A 26,537-nucleotide genomic window follows, 5' to 3' on the forward strand; every position below is an offset into this window, starting at 1 on the left:
TGAAACTCTCTCAAGCACCAGGCCAGAGAAGCCATCCCACAGGAGCTGTAGGATTATAGGTCAGGGATGCTGGCATGAGGGCCTGGCAGGCAGACACGTTCAAACTGTTTAATTAGTATCCATAAACCACTAATGAAGAAAATGATCGCTACTCCAAGGACAAAGATTTCCTACAACTATAATTCTCTGAATATGCAAATTAAGAGGATGAAATTACTGTAATCAATACTCCAACAGAACATTTTGCAGTGGCTTCAGTATTGCACAGGCAAAAACATTTATTTTGGGGAAGCAAGGCTGTCATAACAAATGACAGAAGAGGAGGTCAAAAAAGTCACTTCTCGTCATTTTTGCTGTGGGACGCACAGATCTACCACAAGTCACACAAGTCACTTTGAGTCACTTTTCATCATGGGTCACAGAGCTAGCACGATCAGAGTCACTTGCTCTTTTGTTTGTTTTACTAATTCCAGGGCACAGTTTAGACCAATAAAACCAAACAGGATAGAGGCTCACTCCCCAGGCAATTCTTCCCTACAGCCCGGGCTGAAGTCCATGTATCTCAAGAGTCATCAATTTCAGCAGTGCCTTGGAACTTTAGGATGAAAATTCCCAGTGCCACTTTAGCCCCACTGAAAGGGGAAGTCAGAGGGCATAGGGACATTGTGCTCTACAGAACCTTCTTGGTGATTCTGATGCACCCTCCATGGAGAAAATCATACCTTACGTACGCCATGTATTACAGTTAGAACATCCACCAACAATTAACTAAAAAGCCAACCTACACCCATTGTAGGCAGAGAGCAATTTCCCCAATAAAGAGGTAAGAAGCACACTTCGACACCCAGGACAATAGAGCATGGGGATAAATAAATAAGCAATCAAAAAGTTTACTTAAATCTTCAAGCACATCAAATCAAGATACAAACCAGCTTATGGAAACTACTCCTGAAAGAGTGGCGTGGAGTTCCGTGGCAGTAAGAGAGGGGCAGCTGCTGATCTCTGGGGGATAGCATTTTCTCTTCACAAGGCAGAAAAATAGATGCTTGAAAAAATATATTTGAACTATATATTTGGGTCACTACTACACATTGGATGCAAAATATAAGAACAAAATCAAAAATTAATGGGAAATAAAGATATTTGTATGGTGTCAAGGTGAGAAAAGTTTTCTTAAAAAAAAAAAAAAAAAGCAAAGTCTTAGAGATTGATCCATCTGAAAAACTGTAATTTGAACTTCATAAAATAAAGGATGTCATAAGAAGGTTAGGAAGCAAGCCCGGGGCTGTGGCAACACACTTAGAGCACACACAACTGACAACTGTCGCTAAGGGGATGTCAACACCTGCCACAGGTGAGCAGGACCCAACAGCCACCAAGGGCGGAGCCATGAGGGGCAGTGAGCTAGACCCCTAGTAAGGAGGCAAGTAGAAATGTGGATAATGGGCTACTGTTCTCACTGTTTGATCAGCAGTTAACAAAACAACGCAAAGAGGAGAGGCGGCTCAGAGGTTAAGAATGCTGCTTCCCACTGTGACAGGGGGTTCCCAACACCCATACCTGGGAAACTCCCAGCCATCCTTATCACTCCAGCTGCAGGGGATCGGATACCCGCTTTTGACCCCCATGAACCACAAGCAAGGACGGGTACTTAAGCCCTCCCGCAAAACACAGTCAAAATAAATAAATAATTTGTTAGAAAGACCACAAAGTCTACCAACATCAAAGCAATATAAATCAGTCCTGGTTATCGCAATAACTTGGGAGAAACTTGAAAACCTGAGGCAGCTAGAACAGCAGCCAACCTCGAGTTATCAACTCCCGGGCTGCACTGCTCTTTAGATAAGGAAGACGGAGAATTTTTTTTCCAGTTGTGTGATTGAAAAAAAAAGAAAGAGAGAGAGAGACAGAGAAAGAAAGAAAGAGAGAGAGAGAGAAAGAAAGAGAGAGAGAAAAAGAAAGAAAGAAAGAAAGAAAGAGAGAGAGAGAGAAAGAGAGAGAGAGAGAGAGAGAGAGAGAAAGGTGGAAACCACCTAACTGCCCATCAGGTGAGCACTGGAAAATAAAACACAGCATATTGTTTATACATATATTTATACAAAGATATTCTCCACATTAGTTCAGAGAAATGACTCAGATCCATGTGGAAGACTGTGGGTAACTCAAAAAACAAGCTAAAATTCAGGTCACAGATTAACATGCACTTTAGACAATCATCTAATTTTTTTTGGTTTTTCATTGTTTTCTTTCTTATTATTTATTTTTTGAAATTGAAAATAGATTTTTCTCTCTTTTTTTTTTTTTTTTTTTGGTTTTTCGAGACAGGGTTTCTCTGTGTAGCTTTGCGCCTTCCCTGGATCTCGCTTGGTAGACCAGGCTGGCCTCGAACTCACAAAGATCCACCTGCCTCTGCCTCCCAAGTGCTGGGATTAAAGGCGTGCGCCACCACGCCCGGCTCATAATAGATTTTTCTTCACACAGTATATTCTGGTCCCCCAACTGAACTTTGCATGTGGGCAGCAGGAATGGAATCCCCTCCTCCCAGATCCTCCAAATCCATACCCTTTCTTTCTCTCTCTCATTAAACAAATAAGCATCTAACTTGAAAACAAAAACTAAAACTAACAACCAGAACCGGACAAAACAAAGAAACAAACAGGAGGGAAAAAAAAGAGCCAAAGAAAAAACACAAGAAATACATACAGACACAGAGACACACACACTTGCACACACAGAAAAAAAAAAAACACAGGAAACACATACAGACACCAAGACACACACTTGCACACACAAAAATTCCATAAAAACACAAAACCAGAAACTATAATATTTAAGCAAAAAATCTGTTAGGCAAATAAATAAATAAATTTTTGAAAACCCAGACAAATCATTATAAGACAAAAATACCACTGAGTTCACTTTTGTGTTGGCCATCTACAGCTGGGCATGGGCCCTGCCCTTAAGAGTAATTTGTATACCCAGTGAGACTCCATTGAAGAACACTGAGCTTTCCTTTGTAAGTGACTGTCAATTGGAAATAGCTTCTTGGGTAGGAAAATTCTTAAAGCCTTTGAAACTATGTATTTTCTCTCTCCATTTTTCTATGTAAAACTACGTTTATGGCACTCTGTATGTGCACACATCAGACAGACGGACACCAGGTCATTTCTGAGGGGGCGGGGAGCCCACATAGGGAGAGGAAGAGAAGATTTCCACTCAATCTCTAATGTTCTAACATCCAAAGAGAGAAATCACATGAGTTATTCTTTTTTCATCTGCATGAAGAGAATTTAAAAGTTAAAGCCTGGTGTGGTGGCCCATGACTTAAATCCTAGCACTCCAGAGGCAGAGGCAGGCACATCTCTGTGAGGTCCAGGCCAGCTTAGTCTACAAAGCAAGTTCCAGGACAGCCAGGGCTACACAGAGAAACACCCCGTCTCGAAAATTTAAAAAAAAAAAAAAAAAGGTTGAGTCAAAGTATTTTTGCAAATCTAGATGGGAGAAGTACAGGTGTTCCTCAATATCTTTTGTTTTTCTTCAGCTTTCAACCACCCACCATCAAAAACAGTGCTTACTGACTGACCCTCCAAAAACTAAAACTAAAAAATGGAAAAACAGGCAGTATAGTAAAAATGTCAGCATTCACAATAATGATCCACCTGATGACGTGTTCAAACCACTCGGTTTTTAATCCTTTATAAGGAACAGGACATCTGTCAAAAAGAAATGAGTTCACACTTACGCATATAAGGCAGCTTCTCTGGACAGGGGAGGTTCGGTAAATAGGTGAAGTTTTGTGGAAGATACGTTGTTGTTTGAACAAGATAGTCACTTGAATTATTGCCTTCAGGATAATCTTGGGGAGAGAGAGAGAGAGAGAAGTTTACAACCCCATACTGTCTTTTCTTTGCTGCTAGTATGAAGTACACACCAGCATGGAGTGGGGCACAGCATGCAAGTCACAGAAGCAATGACCTAGAAAGAATTCCAGTGACGCGCACACTCCGAAGCTGGGCCAGACGCTGCAGGATTTCCCAGGAGAGGTGTGGAGAGCAGCAGGCCCTCACCCGTGCACACAAACACAACAGTGCCTTTTGCGGCCAGAGGACACCTGCTCCCTCACCTCCACGGCTGGGCCTCACCTAAAGGAACAAGCTGCCAGCAGCCACACCATCTGTGCATGGCTACCTGAGTACAGGGCAGAGGGGTGTAGTGATGATTCCTTGACCTCAGGAGAACCCAGGATTTACCCTTCAACTTACTTCTGGAACAGCCCACATGAAGCCTTTAAGTCCGTCACATTCTCTCTCTCTCTCTCTCTCTCTCTCTCTCTCTCTCTCTCTCTCTCTCTCCTCTCTCTCTCTGTCTTCTCTTCTTCTTCTTTTTTTTTGTTGTTGTTGTTGTTGTTGATTTTGGTTTTGGTTTTTCGAGATAGTGTTTCTCTGTTTAACAGTCCTAGCTGTCCTGAAACGCCCTCTGTAGCCCAGGCTGGCCTCCAATTCACAGAGATCTGCCTGCCTCTGCCTGAGACCTGGGATTAAAGGTGTGCACCACCACTGCCTGGCTAGCCAGTCAAGTTCTTACCCTGAAAGCTGCAGCTCCTGAGGATCCTGGCAATGTTGCATTAAGCCCATTTTCTGTAGGGTCAAATTCTACCACCCACAGAGCAATGGCCTACAGCACCACCAAATGCTTGTCTTCAAATCCCACTCTAGCATGTGCTTGATCTCAGAGTGGGACAATCCCGTTTCTCATTTTGATGCCTGCTAATGCCATTTTCAGATTTCAAAAAGCTATTCAAAAATAGCTTTAAAAGGCCTGGAGAGACGGCCCAGTGGATAAAATGTCTGCTCTGCAAGTATGAGGACCTGAGTTCAGATCTCCAGCAAGCACATAAACATCTATAAACACAGCACTGGTATAGGGAGATGGAAACAGGCAGATTGCAGGGGCTTGATGACAAGTCAGTCTAGCTGAAACAACCAGCTCCAGCTTCAGTGAGAGACCCTGTCTCAAAAAATTAAGGTGGAGAGTCCTAGAGGAAGACACCCAATTGACATCAACCTGTGGTCTCCATGTGTGCACATAAGAGTAAGTGCATACACACATGCATGTTAGACAAACTCTCTCTCTCTCTTCACAGACACACACACACACACACACACACACACACACACTCACACACACACTCAAGAGCCTAGAGTGAATAATCTCACGAAACTATTCAGTAGCTTTAGTTGTGAGTGACTGAGTACCTGACCCGACATGTGACAGTCACAGGCATAGGATTTTGAACATGGAATCCAGGACCACAGTTTCATTACTCTCCAGGACACAGAGGCAAACTGCAAATCTGAGGACCAGGATGTGCCCATTTCCTGCTATGTGGAGGAAGATGGCCTGGAGTGGTGACTAGAGATAAGAAACAAAAACAACTGGCAAACTGCTGTGCCCGCTATACCCGACCAGGCACCAGAAAATGTAAACACACATTTACAGTCATCCGCAACCAATTCCAGTGCAAAAACTGTAAAAGCAAAACCTCCTGGTCCATGGGGAAATGGTATTAGGATGGTGACAGGGTGTGTGAAGAGCCATTGCAAGCTAAGCACCTCCCCTGGGGACAGAAATTGTCACCATCACACAGAGTTAGTGGGGCTGCAGCCTGGGAACCAGGGGGACATTTCTGAGCAGAGCTTCCGTACATTTCCAGGCCCACTGGCGGAAGAAGGGCCTGCCGATGCTCCTAACAGGCTGGGGAGATGGACAAAGGCTCTGGGTCCAAAACCAAGGAAGAGATAGAGCCAAAGGAGAAGGTTCAGTCCCAGAGGCTGCATGGAAACCCACACTATGAACGGAGGAGCACATCCATGAAGCATCAGATGAACTGCCAGGAAAGCCTAACGTGACAAACAGCAACGGCACAACGCTAATGCATACTGCACCGGGATATGGGAATCCCCAGGGTGAGATTCCCCACACTGCTCTCGGGAGGGGCCCTGGAAAGCAGCTGGCAGGGAACGGCTCCAAGCCAGGGGAAGGAGAGGTAGAGCAGCCATCATTTAATGTGCCCCAGGGCAGCCCAAGATCACAGAAACTCCCCTTGGGGCCAAACTCTATACTTTGACCTAATGCATCTGAGCCTCCTACCACACTCCACATAAAGCAAGGCTGTGAGGACTTCAAGGAGCTTTATAAAAGCGTATCTGTGTACATCAAATGCAGATCATATTTTTACAACAATTTCTTCTTTCATAAGGAATTCTGCTCTGCCAATGGGAGAGATTGGTGCTCTAAACATGAATCAAGAGTCTGCACACGACTGGAGGGATGGCTTAGTATTTAAGAGTGTATACTGCCCTTGCCAAGGACCCCAGTTCAATTCCCAACACCCACACTTGGCAACTCCACCATCAGGGGACCTAACATGTTTTTCTCCTGCCTTCCACAGGCGCCTGCCCTTACATGCACATCTGCCCACACAGATACACACACATACTCATAATTCAAAAATAAAAATAAATCTTTAAAAGAAAAAGATTCTCGGACACAGGTGAGCTGGCCCTGAGGGCCATGCAGTGGCATGGGTGAGGGAAAGATGCCCTGCCCCCTCTGGCTCTTGCTACCTGCAGCAGGTGAGAGTAAGAGAACCCCTCACCCGCTGCAGAGAGCAGACCCTGTATCCCACCTGAGCAGCATACTAGAGTTGACGCTGTTGTAGTGGGTGCAGGTGAGCCAGCCCTGAGTGCATGAGAGCAGGAGAGCTGACCCTCCCCCACCCCCCAGAAGTCACCTACAGCAATCTGGACAGAGGGCCCTACACCTTGCCTGGGTAGAACAGTAGAGCTGGCCCTGGTGGTGTGAGTGTGGGAGACCCCGATCTGAGGACCTGAGAGCAGAACTGGCCCAGCTCCTTGCTGCAGACTGCACTGGGTGAGCTAGCCTGGGCAGTGTTGGAGAGCTTGTCCTGGTAGTGACCATGAGGGAAGCCAGCGAATTGACCAACCCAGCTACCACCCAGGCCCAGAATCAGGACTATGAGATGGCCCACCCCAGCATCCATCACATTTATGAACTGTTGGAGCATGGGAAGGTGACGAACCTACAAATTCAAAACAGCAGGATCTCCATGACACTGGACAACAGGATATCCAAGAGGAGCCCCAGGGAGAGCCCATCATCAGTGGTGTAGCAGAGGCCAGAGGCCTGAAGCCACACCAGTGACTCAGCAATGAACACTTAACAAGTAAAGATGAGTGGACTAAAGGTAAACTGTGACTCAACGGCCACACCACAGCTTCCACGATGAGAGTCTTCTTCTGTTGTTGTTGTTGTTGTTGTTGTTTTGTTCTGTTTGTCACGTTTGGTCTTTGGTTTTTCTTTTAAATTTTGTTTTGTTTCTGGGGGAAACCGCAATGGCAGACGGAGGAAGCAAGAGGAAGAGGAGGTGAGTGGGATTGGAATGCATGATGTGAAATCCACAAAGAATCAATAGAAGTTAAAAGAATTTTTTTAAAAAAAAGTAAAAAAACTTTAAAAAAATTCTCCGGCTCCACTAAAAATATTTGATTAGCACTTCCTCTATGGGTTTCAGTAGATCTTTGTCCAGCTCTTGGATTTATACCTTAGAGTGTCTTAGCTAATCAATAAATAGACTCCCTGATTAGTAAAATATAACTGAAAGTTTCTTTTTCAGTTGAGAGGAAAGGGATTCTTATTTCAGACACACAGTTGAGAAAAACAAACAAGCTGGCCTTGCTGGTTCACGCTTTTCATTTCAGCACTGGGGCAGCGGCAGGGGAATCTGTGAGTCTGAGGCCCGCCTGGTTTACAGAGTGAATTCCAGGACAGCCAGAACTACCTAGAGAGACACTACCTCAAGAAAACACAGATGATGGGTGGGGATGGGTGTAGACAAGCAATGCCACCGGAGGGGGTGTGGGGGTGGACAAGCAATGCGGGGGCGGGGGGGGGGTGGACAAGCAATGCGGGGGGGGGGGGGGGGAACGACGTGGAGAAGCCATACCACCAAAACAGTTGACTCTAGGGACACAGAGACGACTGTTCATGCTCTGAACGGTGAGGATCAGACTCTAGGCCTGACGGTGGGTCTAGGTGGAAGCTGTGGAAGCAGAATGAGCTCTGAATGCGTTCCTTCTGTAGCAGGACAGCTGCAGGCAATGCCAGGCAGCAGTGGAGTAAGCCTAGTGCTGCAGCTCAGCGCAAAAGCTCCTGCCCAGCATGCTGAAGCCCTGCGCTCCGCACGGAGGGAGAGAGCGAGGAAGAGACAGAGACACAAATACAGAATAAACTGTACAGTTCTAGGTCGCTCTCTCTGAGGATGAGAACTGAAGGAGAGGGCGAGTGGCAGAGACTGTTGTACCGTAATCCCCCTCTACCTCAAAATAAGAAATGATTACTCAAACTGAAAACTGAAGAGAGCATTTGATACAGGTTGCTGTCTGATATGAGATCGATGGTTAGAACAGCATTCTCTCCCTCCCCACCCCCCTTGCACACTCACACCTCACAGCTTTCTGCTGCACACACTATCAGAAAGAACAGACAGCCCAGCTCTATATGAGACAGCTCCTGCTCCTGAGCTCGTCCATTTCTGTAAGCCCCTACTGCATACTGCTCACGCACAGTAGCTGGAAATGGAAAACAAGGCTGTCCAGGGTCCGCTGTCTTTGTGTGTTCCCCAAACTCGTTTTTTTTAAAATAACACTGAGGCTGAAAACTACTAGGCTTCTCATACAGCTCTCAAGTAGTATTTCTATTACTTGTCTGTTTTTAGGTTACTTGGTGCTTTGTGGTAAAGTCTCAGTCTATCTAGCTCAGGATGGCCTGGAACTCAAATCACTATGTAGCCCAGGCTGGCCTTGGAGTCCCCGCCAACACTCCTGCCTCAGCTTCCAAAGTGCTGGGACAGCAAGCATGGCCACTATGTCTAGGTGTCTAGTAATTTCTTCTTTATAAAATTGTTTTATTTGTGTGTGAGAGAGAGGGAGGCAGAGAGAGAGACAGAGAGAGAGACAGAGACAGAGACAGAGAGAGACAGAGAGAGACAGAGAGAGAGAGAGAGAGAGAGAGAGAGAGAGAGAGAGAGAGAGACTCTATACTTCATGTGGGTGCCTGCAGAGGCCAGAAGAGGGTATTAGATCCCCTGGAACTGCCTGCCCTATTTGGGTGTTGAGAATTGAACTGGGATCCTGTGGTGATACATTGTGTACCCTAATAAAATTTGCCTAATGATCAGAGGACAGAACAAGCCACTAGATTAAACATAGAGGTCAGGCAGTGGTGGCACACACCTTTAATCCAAATACTTGGGAATCACATGCCTTTAATCCCAGCACTAGGAAGGAAGTGATGGCTGGTTACAGAAAGGTGTATAAAGCATGAGGAAACAGGAAATAGAGTTTTTTGGCTGAAGCTATTTCGGCTGAAATCTTTTCAGGCTGAGGAGTCCTAGAGGTAAGACGTGGTAGTGGCTTGTTCCTTTGTCTCTGATTTTTCAACATTTACCCCAATTTCTGGCTCTGGGATTTTATTATTATTATTATTATTATTAAAAAGACCTCTTAGAATTCTAGCTACAGAGCAGCAGTGCTCCCAATAACCCTGAGCCACCTCTCCAGCCCCACCCAGTAGCTCTTTGATGCTACGTAGTATTAACTTAAATCTGAGTGTTTTCTTGCTCTGCATATTTGATTGATTTTTGTCACTAACACCTGGGCCTCTCCTCTTCCACATTCTGGGGTTCTATAGACCCACATCCAACTCCCTTTTATTTCCAGCTCTCTGGTTGTTTCTATAACATTTAGCCACCACCCCCTGGAAGAAGTGACAGACTGACGTCCAGAGCAGGTGGTCTAGGGCTAGACTGATCACCTATTTCATAAAAGAACATAAGCTTTATAATAAAAGAATACCAGCTTTATCATAAAAGAACACCAGCCTTAATAAAAGCAAAAGATAGTTTTTAAGACATGCAATCCTGGCTAATCATTTGAGTTCCGAGCATCAGGGGAAAATGTCTGCTGTCCTTGCCCATAACATTATAAATGACTATAAAGGGTGGATGTCACTAAGGGACTGGCAGAGAAGCTTCTGAGCTGCCCAAGCCTTTCATCTGGTGCCACTCCAGCCAAGCCTAACCACAGCTGGAACCACCAGCCTGAGCATCATCTCTAATAAAAATCAAATTGTCTTAACTTCCAGCATAAGTAAGTCACCTAAGACATCCAAGGAACATACTGCTAAAACAGCCTGAGTGATTTAAGGTTCTGGAAACAATGCTGCAGAAACCCACACAAACATTCTTCCTGGGAAGGTGGTGAGTGATCACCATCCACACTGCAGCCACTAAACAGTTTGAAAAGCCCCGAACAGTTCCCAGAGGTTACGTGAAATAGACACACTTGAGATTCACCGCAGCTTCTGTGAAAGGCAGACATTATTCATCTAATGAATGGATGGGAACAAAATGAGCTCCAGACAACCTGCCTGCCTCCCGCTCCCAGAACCACACCCGGAGAAATGGAAAACTCCCAAGGAAAAGTGCTAGGATGGAAAGAACAGAGTCCAAAGGGGACCAAAGGACACCTCTCAAGAGCTTCACTTCTGCAGGAGAGAACCCCGAAAGGTGTGTGGGAACTCCATTAGAGCTAAGGTGTGCTTGTCACTAACACAGGGAGATGGCCACAGCCTCACTGGAAGCACCCATCAAGTAAGGAAGGACAGCAGGTCCATTCTAACGAACCCATCATCTCTCACCCACACAGCCCTGATCGCCTATTAAATTCACTTTCAATAACTACACCTCTTTTGTCAATTCCACAGGCTACTCAGAAAGGCATCATTTGATTCTGAGAACTTACGATTTTTACACAAAAGTATTTTCAGTCTGTTTGCACTCGATGGTGCTGAATGTCAGACACAGCACTGAAAACCTGAAACCAAATATACACGTAAATATCACGACCAACTTCCCTCCTCGTGTTAAATTATAAATGTGTTCATCAGTTCTCCTGTAGTGCTCACTTACAGCTTTGTACATTTTACTGGCCTTTTTTTTTTTTTATTTTGGCAAATTATATCTAAGTCTTTTCAAAAACAATTAGATGCATTTTAGTAATCATGTCACTATGATTTAGTAATCATGTCTCCCAGAAGCTTGGGAGGCTCCTCTTTAAAGGGTTTTTCCTAACTCTGCATCTCCCATATCTACTCTCGCATGACCTATACTAATTGCTCAATAAATGCTGCCTAAATGAGCCCGGCAGAGCCTTAATGCTGCCAACACAGACTCTATTTCCCCATCTCCTTATCTGCATTCCCATCACCCTGCAGCCATGTAATTAGGTCTGGCCAGTGAGCCCATGAAGGGACACAGAGGGACTTCTGTGGAGTCCCCTCAGAGGAGGACATCTTCCGTCCCCCCTCCCCACCCCACTCCCACTGAACCAAATACAAGCAGGAAGGTGGCTGACTGCAGCCCTGGCAACCACTTTGGGCTATACGTTAACTAAGAAGTAATGTGGCAGGGCAGATAGGAAAAAGAAAAACCCATGGTGGTTCATGCTCAGGACCCTCCACAAGAGCTACAGGCTGGCAGCTTGCTGGACTTCACACGGGAAAGAATGCCTCCCGTGTCTTCTAGAAAACATTTCCCTCCAGCATGGGAGTCCTATGGAAGGTTCTAAGAGACTCACAAAAGTAAACAACTCTTTGTCAAAGCATACCCCCCCACACACACACACACACTCAATTCATCTTTATTAAAACTATGGCTGGGAGGGGGAAGGGAGAATTTCCTTGTGTTTTGCAGGGCACTGTGAGGAACATCTGCTTGCTCAAGTCATCATTACTCCCAGCCAAACTCAACACCCACACGGGAAACTTATTCATACCCCAGAGTGGGGAAAAGGAAGCATGAGAGTCTCAGTATTCACGCAGACAAATACGGAAACCTAAACATACTTTACACTCCAGCTGAATGGACTTCTCAGTGAAAATCCCCACAATCGACTTCTTCAACTAGCACGGCCCACAGAAACTCCTCGAATGTTTAAACTTTTAATATGACCAGCTAATGCAGGAGACCAGTGACTCCCCTGTACTATCAAAGGGCCAGCTACCCTGAGCCAGTCTTTCTACATGGGATTAAGGTTCAAAGACTAAAGGAAAGTAAGAATGCTTAGATTTGGGGAATCATAAATAAATCAGGCAGATGAGTAGGATGGATTCTCTACAAGTACATATATCATCTTGAAAGTTTAGGGGAAAAACTCCCACCCACCTGACATGAATTAGAATCCCACTATGGAGGGAGACAGAGGCTTTCTGGGGGGGGGAGAGCAGAGGCGATGAGAACTGAGTATGTCTACAGTTTTAATATGCTTAACTATGTAAAACAAAGCTCTAAAGAGTGCCCCAGGGACAATACAGATCTTGTCAATGTGACATCCCATAATACGCTGGGAGACACTTTATTTCCACAACAGGGAAATAAAGCCACTGACACCAACTACTTCCAATCAGAAAATTCCTAGTTGAGTCAAATTGATATTAGCCTTGTGTGAGTCTAAGGGAGAGCCCACTTTCAGTTAACGTCATAAACAGCGAAGAGGAGTTGCTGGTGTCCAGCTTCATAAATTGTATCCTTTGATTTCTTTGAAGGGTCATAAAAAAAAAAATTACTAAGAAGCACATCCAAAACTAAATGACAGTCCTACTAATCTAGCAGAGCACTTAGTAGGGTATGCCAACCTAGAATACACTTAGTAGGGGATGCCAACCTAGTGGTACACTTAGAAGATACCCACTTAGCAGAACACTTAGTAGGGGTGCTAATTATCTAGTGATGTACTTAGTAGGAGGCCGCTCCCTCTTTGACAGTGAGTTATGAGCAGGTGAAGGAGCTAGAATTTCAAAGGTTAGTTTACTGACCTGCAACTCCCAAGGTAAGCAAAGGAGGACACAGCCTTACCTGTCCCATTGAGCGTGGTGTTTTTATTTGTGTACAGCCTGATCATATGTCCAATTGTTTTCACATTCTCTCTCAGCATGATACCTCGAGCCTGTACCATAAAGAGGTATGTGTTGGCTATAAAAGAAAAACAAAAGAGAGAAAGAAGGTCATGAAATGCTAAGATTTTTCTTAGGAAGATTATATTCAGACTTAGCAAAGTACCCAAAAAGTAACACTCATTACCTACCATGTCAAAGGAGAAAACAAAACACAAGACGACTGTTTCCTGCTTTAAAAACTTAGGAATGCTGGGTGTGGTGGAGTACACCTTGAATCCCAGCAGTTGGGAGGCAGAGGCAGGCAGATCTCTGAGTTTGAGGCCAGCCTGGTCTACAGAGCAAGTTCTAGGACAGCCAGGGGTGTTACACAGTGAAACCCTCTCTCAAAAAAATAAACAAAACAAGAAACAAATGAAAAACTTAGGAACAAGTGGACTTTTACAAATTAAAATAGGGACCAGCAAGATGTCTCAGTGGGTAAAGGTGCCCGCCACCAAGCCCAGTGATCTGAGTTTGAGCCCTGATACCCACCCATATAGTTGAAGAAGAAAACCAATTCCCAAAAGTTGTTCTCTGACCTCCATATGTGCACTATAGCTCTTGAGTGCACACACATACATATGCATACACAGAAAGAAAGAAATGTAAACTTTCAAATAAAAATGAAAAACTTTAAATGGCAACATCCATCTAGCTAACAGATCAAGACTAAATACACAAATTGTAGTAAAATTCCTTAACTTCATATCAACATAGTCATTTCAAGAGAGATATTTATTATAAGTACACAGTCCTCTAATTCAAAACTCACTTTTTAAAACTATGTATTAATTCACTAAAACCAAAAACTCCACAAAGGTAATCCCTTATCTTACAGTGAATATGCTCCAGATTACCAAAGCACCAGGATGGGGTCTATAGATCACTATAACACCAGGATAGAGTCTAAGGATCACCAGAACACCAGGATGGGGTCTACAGATCACAAGAACATCAAGAACATCAGGACAGGGTCTACAGATCACCAGAACATCAGGACAGGGTCTACAGATCACTATAACACCAGGATAGAGTCTAAGATCACCAGAATACCAGGATGGGGTCTACAGATCACCAGACCATCAGGATGGGGTCTACAGATCACCATAACACCTGGATAAAGTCACCATTCTGGAGCCCCAAAAAGTGTCAATGTGTCTGAAGGGAAAAATAACTTGGAATTGACAGCCACTTGGATCATTTCTATGAGTTAATTACTCAAAGTACTATAATTCCTTTCAAACACAAAATATGAAAAATCAACTGTCAGTGCACAGTTTCAGGTTGGTAGCTTTAGTTCTTTGAGGTGTTTTAAAAGCAGGCCCTAATTTCTATCTGTTGGGGAAATCAGTAACCTGACAGACTCCGGAATGCCTTATCTAAGGTGTTACACTCCCTTGACCAGGCAGGGAGCTGTCAGGAGATTCTCTCTGGGGACCCCACTTGAGACAGCCTACAGGACCCCAACGCTGTTTTTTAAATGGTAGCATTGTACCAGATGCCCCCCATGCCCCTTCCATGTTAACTAGTTTCAAAAGCCAAGCCTTCAGGACTCCATTCAGGGAAGCGGTTCATTCCCACAGCAAAGTTAGGCACCAGCAAGACCTGGTTAACATATTTGTCCACTTGACGAAAAGCTGTCAGTGCAGAGGAATGATACTCTCACAAAATGAATACCCAGGCTTGGATGTGTCTGTTGGAGAGTGCTCATAACTGAACTTAACTTATTTAGACTTTTATCATGAATTTTATAGTGTATTTATCGTGTACGGTTAGAAACATGACATGATTTTACTATACTTTTGCCCTTGGGTGGATGCTAAGATGTTAAGAGTGCAGGGACATTTCCCTGGGTCTTAGAGACATAAACTCTAAAATCCACATAGTTTCAGCTACAGGTACAAAATTGTTTAGAAAAAAACAGATTATCATGACAAAGATGAATTTTTTTAACCAATGCATTTTATATTCACAGCATGGATAAGGAACAAACATGAGGAGGATCTGGGGACCATTCTCAACAGTGGGGAGCAATCTATTAGTCTACTTTAAATCATTTACAGCTAAGACAGTTCCATCCCTCAGGTAAATGGCCCTCCTGGGTTTTGTCCCTAAAGACAGGAACCCATTTGGGAATGAAGATGTGCTTAAACACAGAGCGGCTGACAGGGACACAATAATGCACCTACAAGTCACACTAAACAAACCATCAGGACAAGGTCCCCAACATCATACAGCTGCACTGACCCACATGCAGCTACATCCTAGCTAATTATCACTAATAGCAAATGCAATCTCTCGCTGCTAAGACTTTAAGAAGAAAAAATCCTTATCTAAATTTTTTAGTCCAATTTGTAAGAAGCCATAGTTCAGAAAATGAATAAGGTTGTCTTTCTCTTGTTTACCCTTATACCTTGAGACAACTCTGAAATATACTGAAAAGCACCACTACTTAATTAAAACCATGCTGTGTCTTCTTTAATTGGCTCATTTTCTACTTTCCTCTACATAATGAGACATAGATCCAACTTGTTTGCCAGTTATCCTTTCAGAAGAAAGAAAAACACCATGAAAACACCTTGGGGAAAGGAAAGAAAAAGAAAAAACTTCAAAAGGCAATAGTTTGCCAAAGTGTCTAGGCCTTCTAGCCAGGGCCTGTGACAGGAGCTTCATGAACCTGCCCTTTCTCCACTATAAAAACATTAAGAGGTTTGTAAAAACCTTGGGTCGACCACCCTTCCACATCCAGCTCTGCTCACTGGAAGTGTGGAGCACTGATGGTAAGAAGGCCACAGCATGTGCAGGGACATCAAAGTGTCCCTGGATGGGGAGATCTCCAGCACTGATATCCAGGTTCCTGACTGCGCAGACACACCTTGCTGCTGAGTGCCTTACTGTCAAGTGGACAGGCGCTTGCTTCAAAGGGACCTGAGGGGCAGGCAATCTGGCAGCACTTATAATGGTGGGATTGCAGCTAAGAAAGGGGCTGGAACCACAACTAGGAGACATGGAAATAACAGCACGAGGTGGAACAGACTGGTCTCAAATAGACATGAGGAGGTAATGAGCCCATCATGCAGATGGCACACAGAAGGACTATGGCTAAATGACCCCTAAGTTAATTAATCTCAGAAGAACCTACAGACTAAAAAGAAGCCACCTAGGTTAAATGCTGCAAAGGCTACAGAGAAAAAGACTGGGACAGCCTGAGGGCTGGAGGGATGGCTCAGTGGTTAAGGGCACTAGCTGTTCTTGAAGAGCACTAGGGTTCCATTCCCACCACCCACGTTAGTTGGCTCACAATGGCCTGTAACTGCAACTCCAGGGCTCTGACACCATCCTTTGGCCTCTGTGGGCACCTAAATAAAAATAAGTGTTAATTTTAAAAAAAAAAAAAAAAGTACAATAAAATGAAAAGATAATTTAGGAGAAAATACCTAACACATGACATACAACATATGCTTTGCCAGGCATCCCTAGATATGTCTTATGTGTGCCATCTTAATTAGTTCTCTCAGGCAGCTCCTGGGTATTACTTATATTGCCACTTATAAATAAAGAAATTGAGGTGGGGCATTGAGAAAACCATCCTTATTGTAAGTGATGAGGCGGCCACCATCCTACCTCTCCAGCTCCTGCCAACCTGGGAGACAGTGGTGTCTTTTGGAAATGAAAGAATAGTCAACGGTTCGGTGGACAGTACATTTCACAAAAGGAAAATGAGCAGCCGTCAAGGAGAAGAGAAGATTCCTTAGAAGGGGAGGGTCTGAGTAGGCCTGTGGCCCGGGTGGAAGAGGCCAGCAGAACCATTTGCAACGCTCAGAGAAGGAATAACAGGGAAGGAGGGGCATTTCTGCGGTGTGAGCAGAGGCTCTGAGGAGGAAGGGAGCAGAGGATTCAAGTGTGACATTCAGCCGCTGGAGAGTTTAGTAGCAGTGGACGATAAGCTGGACAGCTCCCAGTGCATGTGTGGATGGCTGAAACAGGAAAGGGAAGTGTGGAGACTAGGGTGAGATGACATGCCAGCAAAGAGGAGGAGAAGCTGCCAGCCTTGGAAGCCTGGGTAGCTGTGGTCCATAGAGGGACAGGGAGGACAAGCCACACAGGGCCTGACTGACACCCAGCCTTCAGCAAAGCAGAGTGAAGAGACCATTTTGGATCATCTCGTTTATCCAGTGGCAGTGGCTCTTATAACAGAAAGGGAAAGGGGGTGTGATGTGGGTGTGGGCTCACAGAAAGCACATGACGACAGAGGCAGAAACTCATGTGATCCCAGACTGGGAGACCAACAGGTACCTGCAACCTCAGGACGACGTAGCCTGCCAAAGCCTTCATTTCAGGTGTCAAGCCTCGGGAGAGAAAATTCCCAATGTTTTAAGGTATGGGTGTCAAAAGGCATGCAGACCTCGGAAACTAATGTACTAGCTGAGAGAGAGTCAGCTTTCTTCAGTATGAGATCAGAAAGAGAAAAACAAAAAAGAAAACAACCCAGAGGTAACGTCCAAGTAGATCTGAAGGGTCTGAGGGACAGCAACTTAGAGGCAATGCAGCAGAGATACAGGAGACCAAGTGAGGAAAAAGAGAGATCTTCAAGACAAAAAGTTATGGGGGGGGGGGCACTAAGCCTGACAACCCGAGTTTGATCCCTAAAACCTACAGGGCAGAAGAAAGCCAGCTCTCACAGACATTCACATACACATTCTCTCTCTCTCTCTCTCTCTCTCTCTCTCTCTCTCTCTCTCTCTCTCTCACACACACACACACACACACACACACACACACACACACACACAAGCAAACGAAAATAATCATGAAGAAAGTAGCCCCATAAACCATACTATAATCTATAATTAACGTCAGAGCCAGAAGGGACAAAAAAAAAGGAGAGAGGCTGCCTCCCACATCACTTAAGAACACATGAGGAGACAGGATTTGAAAATGCCCCATGCCACCTACCTGCAGTCACCTAAGAGTTTCTAGGAAGTAAATAATCTTCTAAATAGATGTTTTAGGCGCTGGAAACTTAGCTTCTTCCTACATTCAGTGCCATGCTCAATAAATCTCCAGAAGCTGCTCATCCATGTTCACAAAAGAAAATATACTTATAATAATCATGGTCTAACACCAGGATTAAGCCAGGTCAAGCATAAAACATGGTTTGTACTTTGTAGGATTCTCAACCTGTGGGGTCATGACCCTTTGGTCACAGATATTTACATTATGATTCATAACAGTAGCAAAATTAGTTGTGAAATAATTCTATGGTTGGGGGCGGTCACCACAACATAAGGCACTGCATTAAAGGGCCACTGCGAAAGAGGAAGGATTAAAACCAAAAAATAAACATCCAGACTGTGCCAGGCTGATAAACAATTCTCACTAGGCCAAAGAGTTATAGAGTGTCATAACACAAAGATGATAATATAGACACAGCCTCAAAGCAATGGACTATGAAAACCATTGACCTGTAATATCAACTCCATCTTCCAAGTCAATCTTGGACTGACTCAGGAAGAGAACAGGAACTCTGTGTTCAGAGTCCCACTTCAACAAGTGATAAGAAGCAGTGATAACAGGCAGAACAGGACGGTTTCCAACCCCATCCAACAGCGCATGCTTTGATGGCATAGGCACTAAAAACTAACAGGAGTGCCTCCACAGCATGTCTATCATTTCCATGGTGCCGTTAACAGCTACAATTTTGCTTGGAGGGCATGTGTGTTAAGACTGGTCATAACTTTCCTTTTTAAACAAAACTGACTTTTCCAACAGCTTTTATATTACAGCTAGTCAGGGTGGAGGAAGTTTACCCAGCAGATATTTACTGCCTACTATTTACCAAGCACTGCTGGAAACTAAGGGACCATGTAGATTCAGAATCAAGATCCTGGGTCCTGGGTTCATTGGGAGCTCCACTTGCCTACCATGCACAAAGGCCTCATACCAAAGACTGCAAAAAACCAGAGTCTGGAAGGTAGAGGTGGGAAGAACAGAAGTTCAAGCTCATCTTTGGCTTTGTAATTCTCTCAAGGCCAACTGCAGCTACATGAGATCCTGTCTCAAAGACAAAACAGAGCTAAAGAGATGGTTTAGCCATTAAGAAAGCATAGTGATCTTGCAGAGCAAGTTCAATCCCCATGTTGGATAGCTTACCTGACTGTAACTCTAGATCTGATGAATGTCCCTGTTCTCCAAGGGCACCCACAATCACATGCACATACCCACACACAGACACACAGACACACAGACACAGACACAGACACAGACACACACACACACACACACACACACACACACACACACACACACACACACAAATAACTAAAAATACAATAAGTTTACAAGGTGTAGTGGCACACCCTTTAATCCAAGCACCCAGGAGGCTTGAGGCTGGCAGATCTCTGTGAGTTAGTTCAAGGCCATCCTGGTCTATATAGTGACTCTGCCTTAAAAATCTATTAATTAATTAAAGTTCATTTAATTTACAAATAAATCTGAAAGAAGGAAGAAAGAAATGAAGGAATCAAGATCGCAAAGAAACACAAACTGCCAGGCATAAAGTTCAGCCTTGTTTCAATGTAACATATTTCAAAGAGTACACTTGGAACCTACTGGCATGAAAAACCAACTAAGGACAAAGGACAGCTACATGTCCTGAATTTGTTAGCTCACAATAGTAGCCACCTAGAATGCATGCATAGTTTCTTCCAAGTATTACAAGGACCCTAACAAAGCTAATGAGGAAATGAAAGCAGGAGGAAGCGAGGGACTCAGGAAAGGAAGATGGGTGATGGAACAGATTTGCAAAATCTAATCAGGAAATTCGATGATGTTACATAAGACAAAGCCACAAGTAAACATGCCTGGGAAGCATTACAAAATTAGCATTTTCAGCATCCATAAGATGAACATGAACCAAATCTCTACCTACTTAAGAATTATATTAAACAGATACACAAAGGAGGCAAGGTATAAGCGATGTTTTCTATCTCCAACCACTCTGTGTTTTGATGATTAAAACTTCAGAACTTCCACGTATTCACAAGAAGAGAGTGAGTATAACACAAGAAGCAGAGAAGACGACACTGGGCAAAACATGAATGTGAGCAACCTCCAAGGCCAAGGGCTATTTTTAGATCAGGAAACAAGGTACTATACAGTTCTGTCTCTTCTGCCTGTTGACTCAAACGGAAACCGTCCAATTCCTCTTCCTTCCTAGACTCAAATTGGACATGACACCAGACTGAGAAGTCACACTTTCCTTTGTCCTTTTTCTTTACTCTTTCCTCTATTCTAAGAAATTTTGTCTTATTATATTGCACAGGCTGGCTTCAAAATCCTGGTTCAGGCTTCTGAACAGTTGTTACTACAGGCATTTACCAGTTCCTCAGTTGTCAAAGACAATCTATGTAACACTATTTTATTCAGCAGCTGAGGTGATTTTAGTCAATGTTATATTAATATTATCAAATATATAAAATCAACAGGATGGAACGTTTCAACCAAGATATCACGCTTCAGTAACAAATGTTAGGTAACCACTTAAAGATAATATTGTGAAGATATTTTACATTTTCTTTTAGATTCAATTCTTGTATTTTATGTGTATGAATGTTTTGCCTGCATGTGTGTGTAGCACATGCACACGGTGCCTGGTATTCTTGGGAGTTCAGAGGAGGGTACCAGATCCGTGGAATTGGAGTTATGAATGGTTGTGAGCCACCATGTCGGTGCTGGGAACTGAACCTGGGTCCTCTGCAAGAACAGCCAGTGTTCTTATGTGGTGGTATTGTGCTCCTCAATATATTGTGCACCCTAATAAACTTATCTGGGGTCAGAGAACAGAACAGCCACTAGACATAGAGGCCAGAAAATGGTGGCACACATGCCTTTAATCCTAGCATTCCAAAGGCAGAAATCGAGAATTCTGTGAGTTCAATGTCACACTGGAAACAGACAGGCACGGTGACACATGCCTTTAATCCCAGGAAGTGATGGCAGGAAGCAGACAGGTATATAAAGCGTGAGGACCAGAAACTAGAGCCTGTTAAGCTTTTAGGCTTTTGAGCAGCAGTTCAACTGAGATCCATTTGGATGAGGACTCAGAGGTATGCAGTCTGAGGAAACAAGATCAGCTGAGGAACTTGCAAGGTGAGGTAGCTGTGGCTTGTTCTGCTTCTCTGATCTTCCAGCATTCACCCCAATACTTGGCTTCAGGTTTGATTTTATTAATAAGACCTGTTAAGATTTGTGCTACACTCTTAACCACTAATCCATCTCTCTAGCTCTATTGTAAAGATGTTTTAAGAAGATTTTTCTAGTCAAATGCTGGGAAATGCTATTTTAAAATTACACCTATTAGGAACACTGTAATGATATCTGTTTTAAGAACTTTTATTAGTTTTGTTAAGAAATTGCTGCATATCTTTCTAATAACTAAAAATGATAAATAACATATTTAGATCAACTTCTTACCAAATTCCCTAGTCACTGCTAACCTATAAATGAACAAAGAGTATCACTCTTTTAAGCAATTTTTCTATCCACTTTATTCATCATGATAGTCAGCCACTTCTATCTTCAAACAAGTTATTCTGGTTTTTAAAAACTGGGATTAGTTTTGTGAAAGATCAAATGGCCTCAGAGGATCAATTCAGAAAAGCAAACCTAGGAGTAGGAAATGAAGCTCAATTGGTAGAGCACTTGCCCAATATACATAAGACTTGGGGTTCAAACCCCAACACTGCATTAACCAACTTGAGAGTACATATTCATAATCCCAGCACTCAGGAGGTAGAGGCAGGGGATCAGAATTCCAAGGTCATCCTCAACCGCACAAAACAAGAGTCAACCTAATTCCCCACCACCACCACCACCACCACCACCACCACCACCACCACCACCATCACCCTTTATGTTTGTCAGAAGCATCTAGGTACGTGCTTAAAATGTATGGGGGCTGCAATCAGCAGCTCTACTGGGAGATGTGGGTAGAAGGGAGCTGTCAGTAGAAAGTGCTCCAGGAAGGCCACAGGATCAAGGTACACAATACATGTATATATAATGTATACAACTGCCACAGAGGGGCCCGTTATCTTGAACAGCAAACACAAGCTAATAATAATAATTTTTAAAAAGGGGGGGGGCTGGGCATTGTGGCTGCATCTTTAATCCCAGACCTAGGGAGGCAGAGGCAGGTGGATCTCTGTGAGTTCAAGGCCAATCTGGTCTGTATAATGAGTTCGAGAAAAGCCAAGGCTACAGAATATAACCCTGTCTCAATAAAGCTAAAAGGAAGGAAAAGGTATAAAAGAAAAAAAAAAAGTGTATCTGGAGAAATTCCTGGGAAATAAGCTCATTAAAGCAGACCACTCTAAAAAAAATAAAATAAAAAAAGCTTAAACATTCATATCTGAAAGCCGCTTTCAATAATATCAAAACATAACTAGTAATGAGTGAGGGCTGGAGGAGGGGCCTGCAGAGGGTATCTCAGGGCGTGGGTTCCTGGGTCATATTTGGGAGTCCTTCAGGCCTCGTGTTCCCAGTATCCGATTTCTGGTGCTTTGTCTTGGCTGCCTTGGACCAAGCTGGCTTTTGTCCCCATGGCCTGACCTTACAGGGTGCCCGGCCTGGCAGACAGCCTGTCTTCGCTTCAACTACCTTCCCCTCCGAGCGTTGTTGTTGCTGTTGTTTTTCATTCCTGCAGGATACAGTGACAATATTTGAAAGGTCTTTTGTCAGGACAGAAAAAAAAGAATGTGGTGTGTGAGTGAGTGATCCTGAGGTTGGATGTGAAGATCAGGCCAGCCCAGGAAGGAAGTAGACATTTCAGGGTGCTGCAATGCCTTTCATGAACATGTCTCTGGAAAATATGTGCTTCCTCCTCTTAGAGCCCCATGTGTCTGTCCGTGGTGTTTCCTGGGCAGGTTTGATTTGCTGTTTCATGGTTAGAGTGCTAAGGGAACATTTGCTTTCTGGTCATAGCAGAGTTTGGCAGCATTTGATCTGAGCCCCTGCAAAAACCCCGCTTAGGTGAAACAGGAGTGAGCAGAAAGGATGTTTCTGTCAGCCATTACACTTTGGCTGTGTGGCACAGCCTTATGTTGATGATGCTATGCCTAGTAATGTTAACCCGCAAGTTTGTGATTGCCCTAGTCAGCATTAACTGTCAATGTGACAGCCTGGAACAGTGCTTCTCAACCTGTGGGTCACGACCCCTTTGGGGCTGACCAACCCTGTCACAGGAGTCGCATATCAGATATCCTACATATTAGATATTTACATTACAACTCATAACAGTAGCAAAATTATAGTTGTGAAGCAGCATGAAATAGTTTTATGGTTGGGGTTGCCTCGACTTGAGGCGCTGTATTAAAAGGTCGAAGCGTTAAGAAGGGTGAGAACCACCGGCCTAGAGTCACCTGAAGAAAGGCCAAGGGTCTCTATTGAATGACTATCTTTATCAGATTGGCCTGTGGGCATCTGTGAGGGACTGACTTGATTATTAATTGGTGCAGGACAGACCAACTCAGTATGAGTAGTACCATCCCTGGGCAAGTGGGCCTGGGCTCTGTAAAAAACGTTAGTGATGGAGCCAGCAAGCTGTGTTCCTCCCTGGTTCCTGCCTTGGATTCCTGTTCTGACTGTCCTCAGTGAGGTACTGTGACCTGGAAGTCTAAGAGGAAATAAACTCTTTCCAAGTTGCTTTGGTCAGAATGGTTTATTACAGCCACATAAAAGCTAAATAGAACAGTAATCAACCCCTTCCCCTTCCCAGATAACTAATACAACTTGTTGTTCAATTTTGTTTGTTTATTTTTTAAGATAATTGAATGAGGTGTAGTAAGTTTTGGGCTCTACTAAATTATCAGGCTGTATGTTCATTATATATTGCTTGAGTTGTTCATACATTAGAATGCTGTGTAAAGAACACATTTGATATAAGTTAAGCTGATTGGAAAGGAAAATTCTATTTTGGCTTTATACAGATGTACATGTTTACTGGAGGCTCTGAAGGCAGCTGGAGAGGAGAGGAGACACACAAACCGTGTGTGTGTGTGTGTGTGTGTGTGTGTGTGTGTGTGTGTGTGTGTGAAGTGTGAGAACAGATCAGCCCTTGGATGGGGGAGCGAGAATGAACCAGGTCAACCCATTATAGAGCTACAAAAGTTCTAGGCAGTGTTAGAGACCTTCTTCTCTTCCAACACAACCTGTCCAGGCCCATAAGGGTGGTCATCCACTCTCACTTGAACTGTGTAAAGAATTCATATACTTTAATTGAACAAAAAAAGAAAATGGAGTTCTTATAAGGCCACTTATGGATTTCAAGCCTTTTAGTACATTGAGGGTGTATGTACATGTGTGCAGTATGTTTCTCTGTAAGTCCAAAATCAGTCTTGTAATTACCCTCACTGCTGAGGCTATCCAAAAGTGTTTTATTTTTCATCTACACAAAAGCAATTCAAACTGGTTTGAGAGAGAGAGAGAGAGAGAGAGAGAGAGAGAGAGAGAGAGAGAGAATTCATTTCTCCCTCAGCTTCACCAGGCAAAATTGGAAATTTCCTTCCACACAGACCCAAAAGTCAGATATCCTACCATACACATTTCAGCTCTTCTAGAATGAGACTGAATGAGACTAGGAGCAGGGGGTGATGTGTGGGAGCCTGTCCTTCCCCCTTTCTGCAAACAGTGCAGCCACACTGACCCTGGCACTCCAGGATGGACGTGATGGGCTACTTTTGGGGTTTTGCTCCTGACACTTCTTCAGCAACAATATGGCATCCAAGACACCACTGCATCTTTGCTCGAGGCTCTCATGGCTCCACAGCCTTGCACAGAGAGTGAAACATGGGAACTGGGGTGAGGACAGCCACAACACACCTGGAACCTACATTCAATATGGCTTACCATATTTGCCATATTTATACAACTTCGCAACATATACCTCTTCCCACAGTTCTGAATAATGTTTGAAATATCTATCATACACAGACACCTACCAGCTCGGGCTAGAACTTCTCCCTTACAAATATTCACAGGCATGGCTATTTTTATCTTTAATACATACTAGAAGGCAGAAATGAAAAGCATGGCTGTTCATCCTGCCGTGAAGATCTACCAGCTCTCAAATTCACTCACCACCAAATAAGGAGGAGAATAGCACTCAGCTGGGCCAGATTTCTGTGTATCAATAAATTACCTAGTTCCCCACAAGGTCATATGACTGACATTAATTTTCATTGACACTAGGGGCAGAGTTACAAATACTACTCGTGAGTGACCATCCCACTGCTGGAAGCCATCCTTCAGAGGGGCTATCTTGTGCGTGGACAAGGAAGGGGCCTACAGACTGTTAGAATCTAAACCAGGCTGAGGCTCAGACCACACCAACCTGTAGCAGCCTCTCCATAAAGGGAAAAGCTAGGCCTCCTGCTAAGAGCCTGTGGGTGAATCTCTGACCTCTTAACAGATTCCCCTTGTGCCCAAATTCCAAGACAATGACAGACCCCATTCTCACTTCCTCAGCGATGTTGCCAAGTGCTAAGACATCAATCAGAAGGCTACTAGTGAGGACACACACACACACACACACACACACACACACACACACTCCATAATGGGTACACCTCAACTAGATGTGTACTTCCTCTGCCACTTACAGTTGTGCATTTCTTAGTGGCTGGCAATGCAAGGCCCCTGCCCATCTTCTGCCAGCTGGAGAATCGGTTACAGCCTGACTACATACCTACATGAAACCACTCCCTTTCTATGAGAGTTCTAAGAAGGGATCGCCACTCTGTCTCCTGGCCTGAACCCTCCTCAAAGCCCCTGCCGTGCTTCAGTTTCTATGTCCCTGGTTCTTTTTATCCAGTAAATCCTACCCACAGTGTCCACCCCCACCTCACCTCACTCCCCGCACCACTGCCGCCCTGTGAAATCTGAAACCTTTCACTGATTCCTGTGGGGAATTGCAGGTGGGAAGTGAGAGGGTGGCAGACCCTCTGGGAAGAAGTTCAAACTGCACTTGGACCCTCTTGATATTCTCCTTCAATCACTGGGAGACGGTGCTCAGGAGTCGTTAACTTGGTGTGCAAGTTTCACTTGCTGATATGAGATGACTCCTCGGCTGTGATGGACAAGACAGAGATAAACACCTTCCTCCTGTACGATAGTGACACCCAAACCTGCGCTCTAGGCTCCAAGCCCTTATCCCTAACTACCTAGTCCATGACAAATTCTTCCTGGATAGTCCAGAAGCATCCAGTTACCATACCATAAAGCCAAAACCGCTCCCCCAATCGCAGCACCTGGACGTCCTCTGTGACTGGTCACCTGGGGTCTGAGTTAGGACCTGAGCATCGCAGGGAAGCTGCCCCTTCGCCAGCCCACAGCTCTCATGGCCCACTGTGAGCCAGATCTAACTCTTCATGCTGGAACCCTGTCAGGAGCAGGAGCGTCTTACC

General features: G+C 44.3%; 1 protein-coding gene across 1 annotated transcript in view; it reads right to left on the reverse strand.

Annotated features, from left to right (window-relative positions):
* Positions 1-26,537, reverse strand: part of B4galt6 (beta-1,4-galactosyltransferase 6) — a 64,799-nt gene that overhangs the window by 32,099 nt on the left and 6,163 nt on the right. The window contains exons 2-3 of the mRNA XM_036204867.1: positions 12,995-13,111; positions 3,743-3,856 (exon numbers count right to left, since the gene is read on the reverse strand). Of these exons, the coding sequence (XP_036060760.1) occupies positions 3,743-3,856; positions 12,995-13,111 (231 nt within the window). The remainder of the gene's footprint in view (positions 1-3,742; positions 3,857-12,994; positions 13,112-26,537) is intronic.

This window comes from Onychomys torridus, chromosome 13 (assembly GCF_903995425.1).
Source record: "Onychomys torridus chromosome 13, mOncTor1.1, whole genome shotgun sequence".
Lineage (NCBI taxonomy): Eukaryota > Metazoa > Chordata > Mammalia > Rodentia > Cricetidae > Onychomys > Onychomys torridus.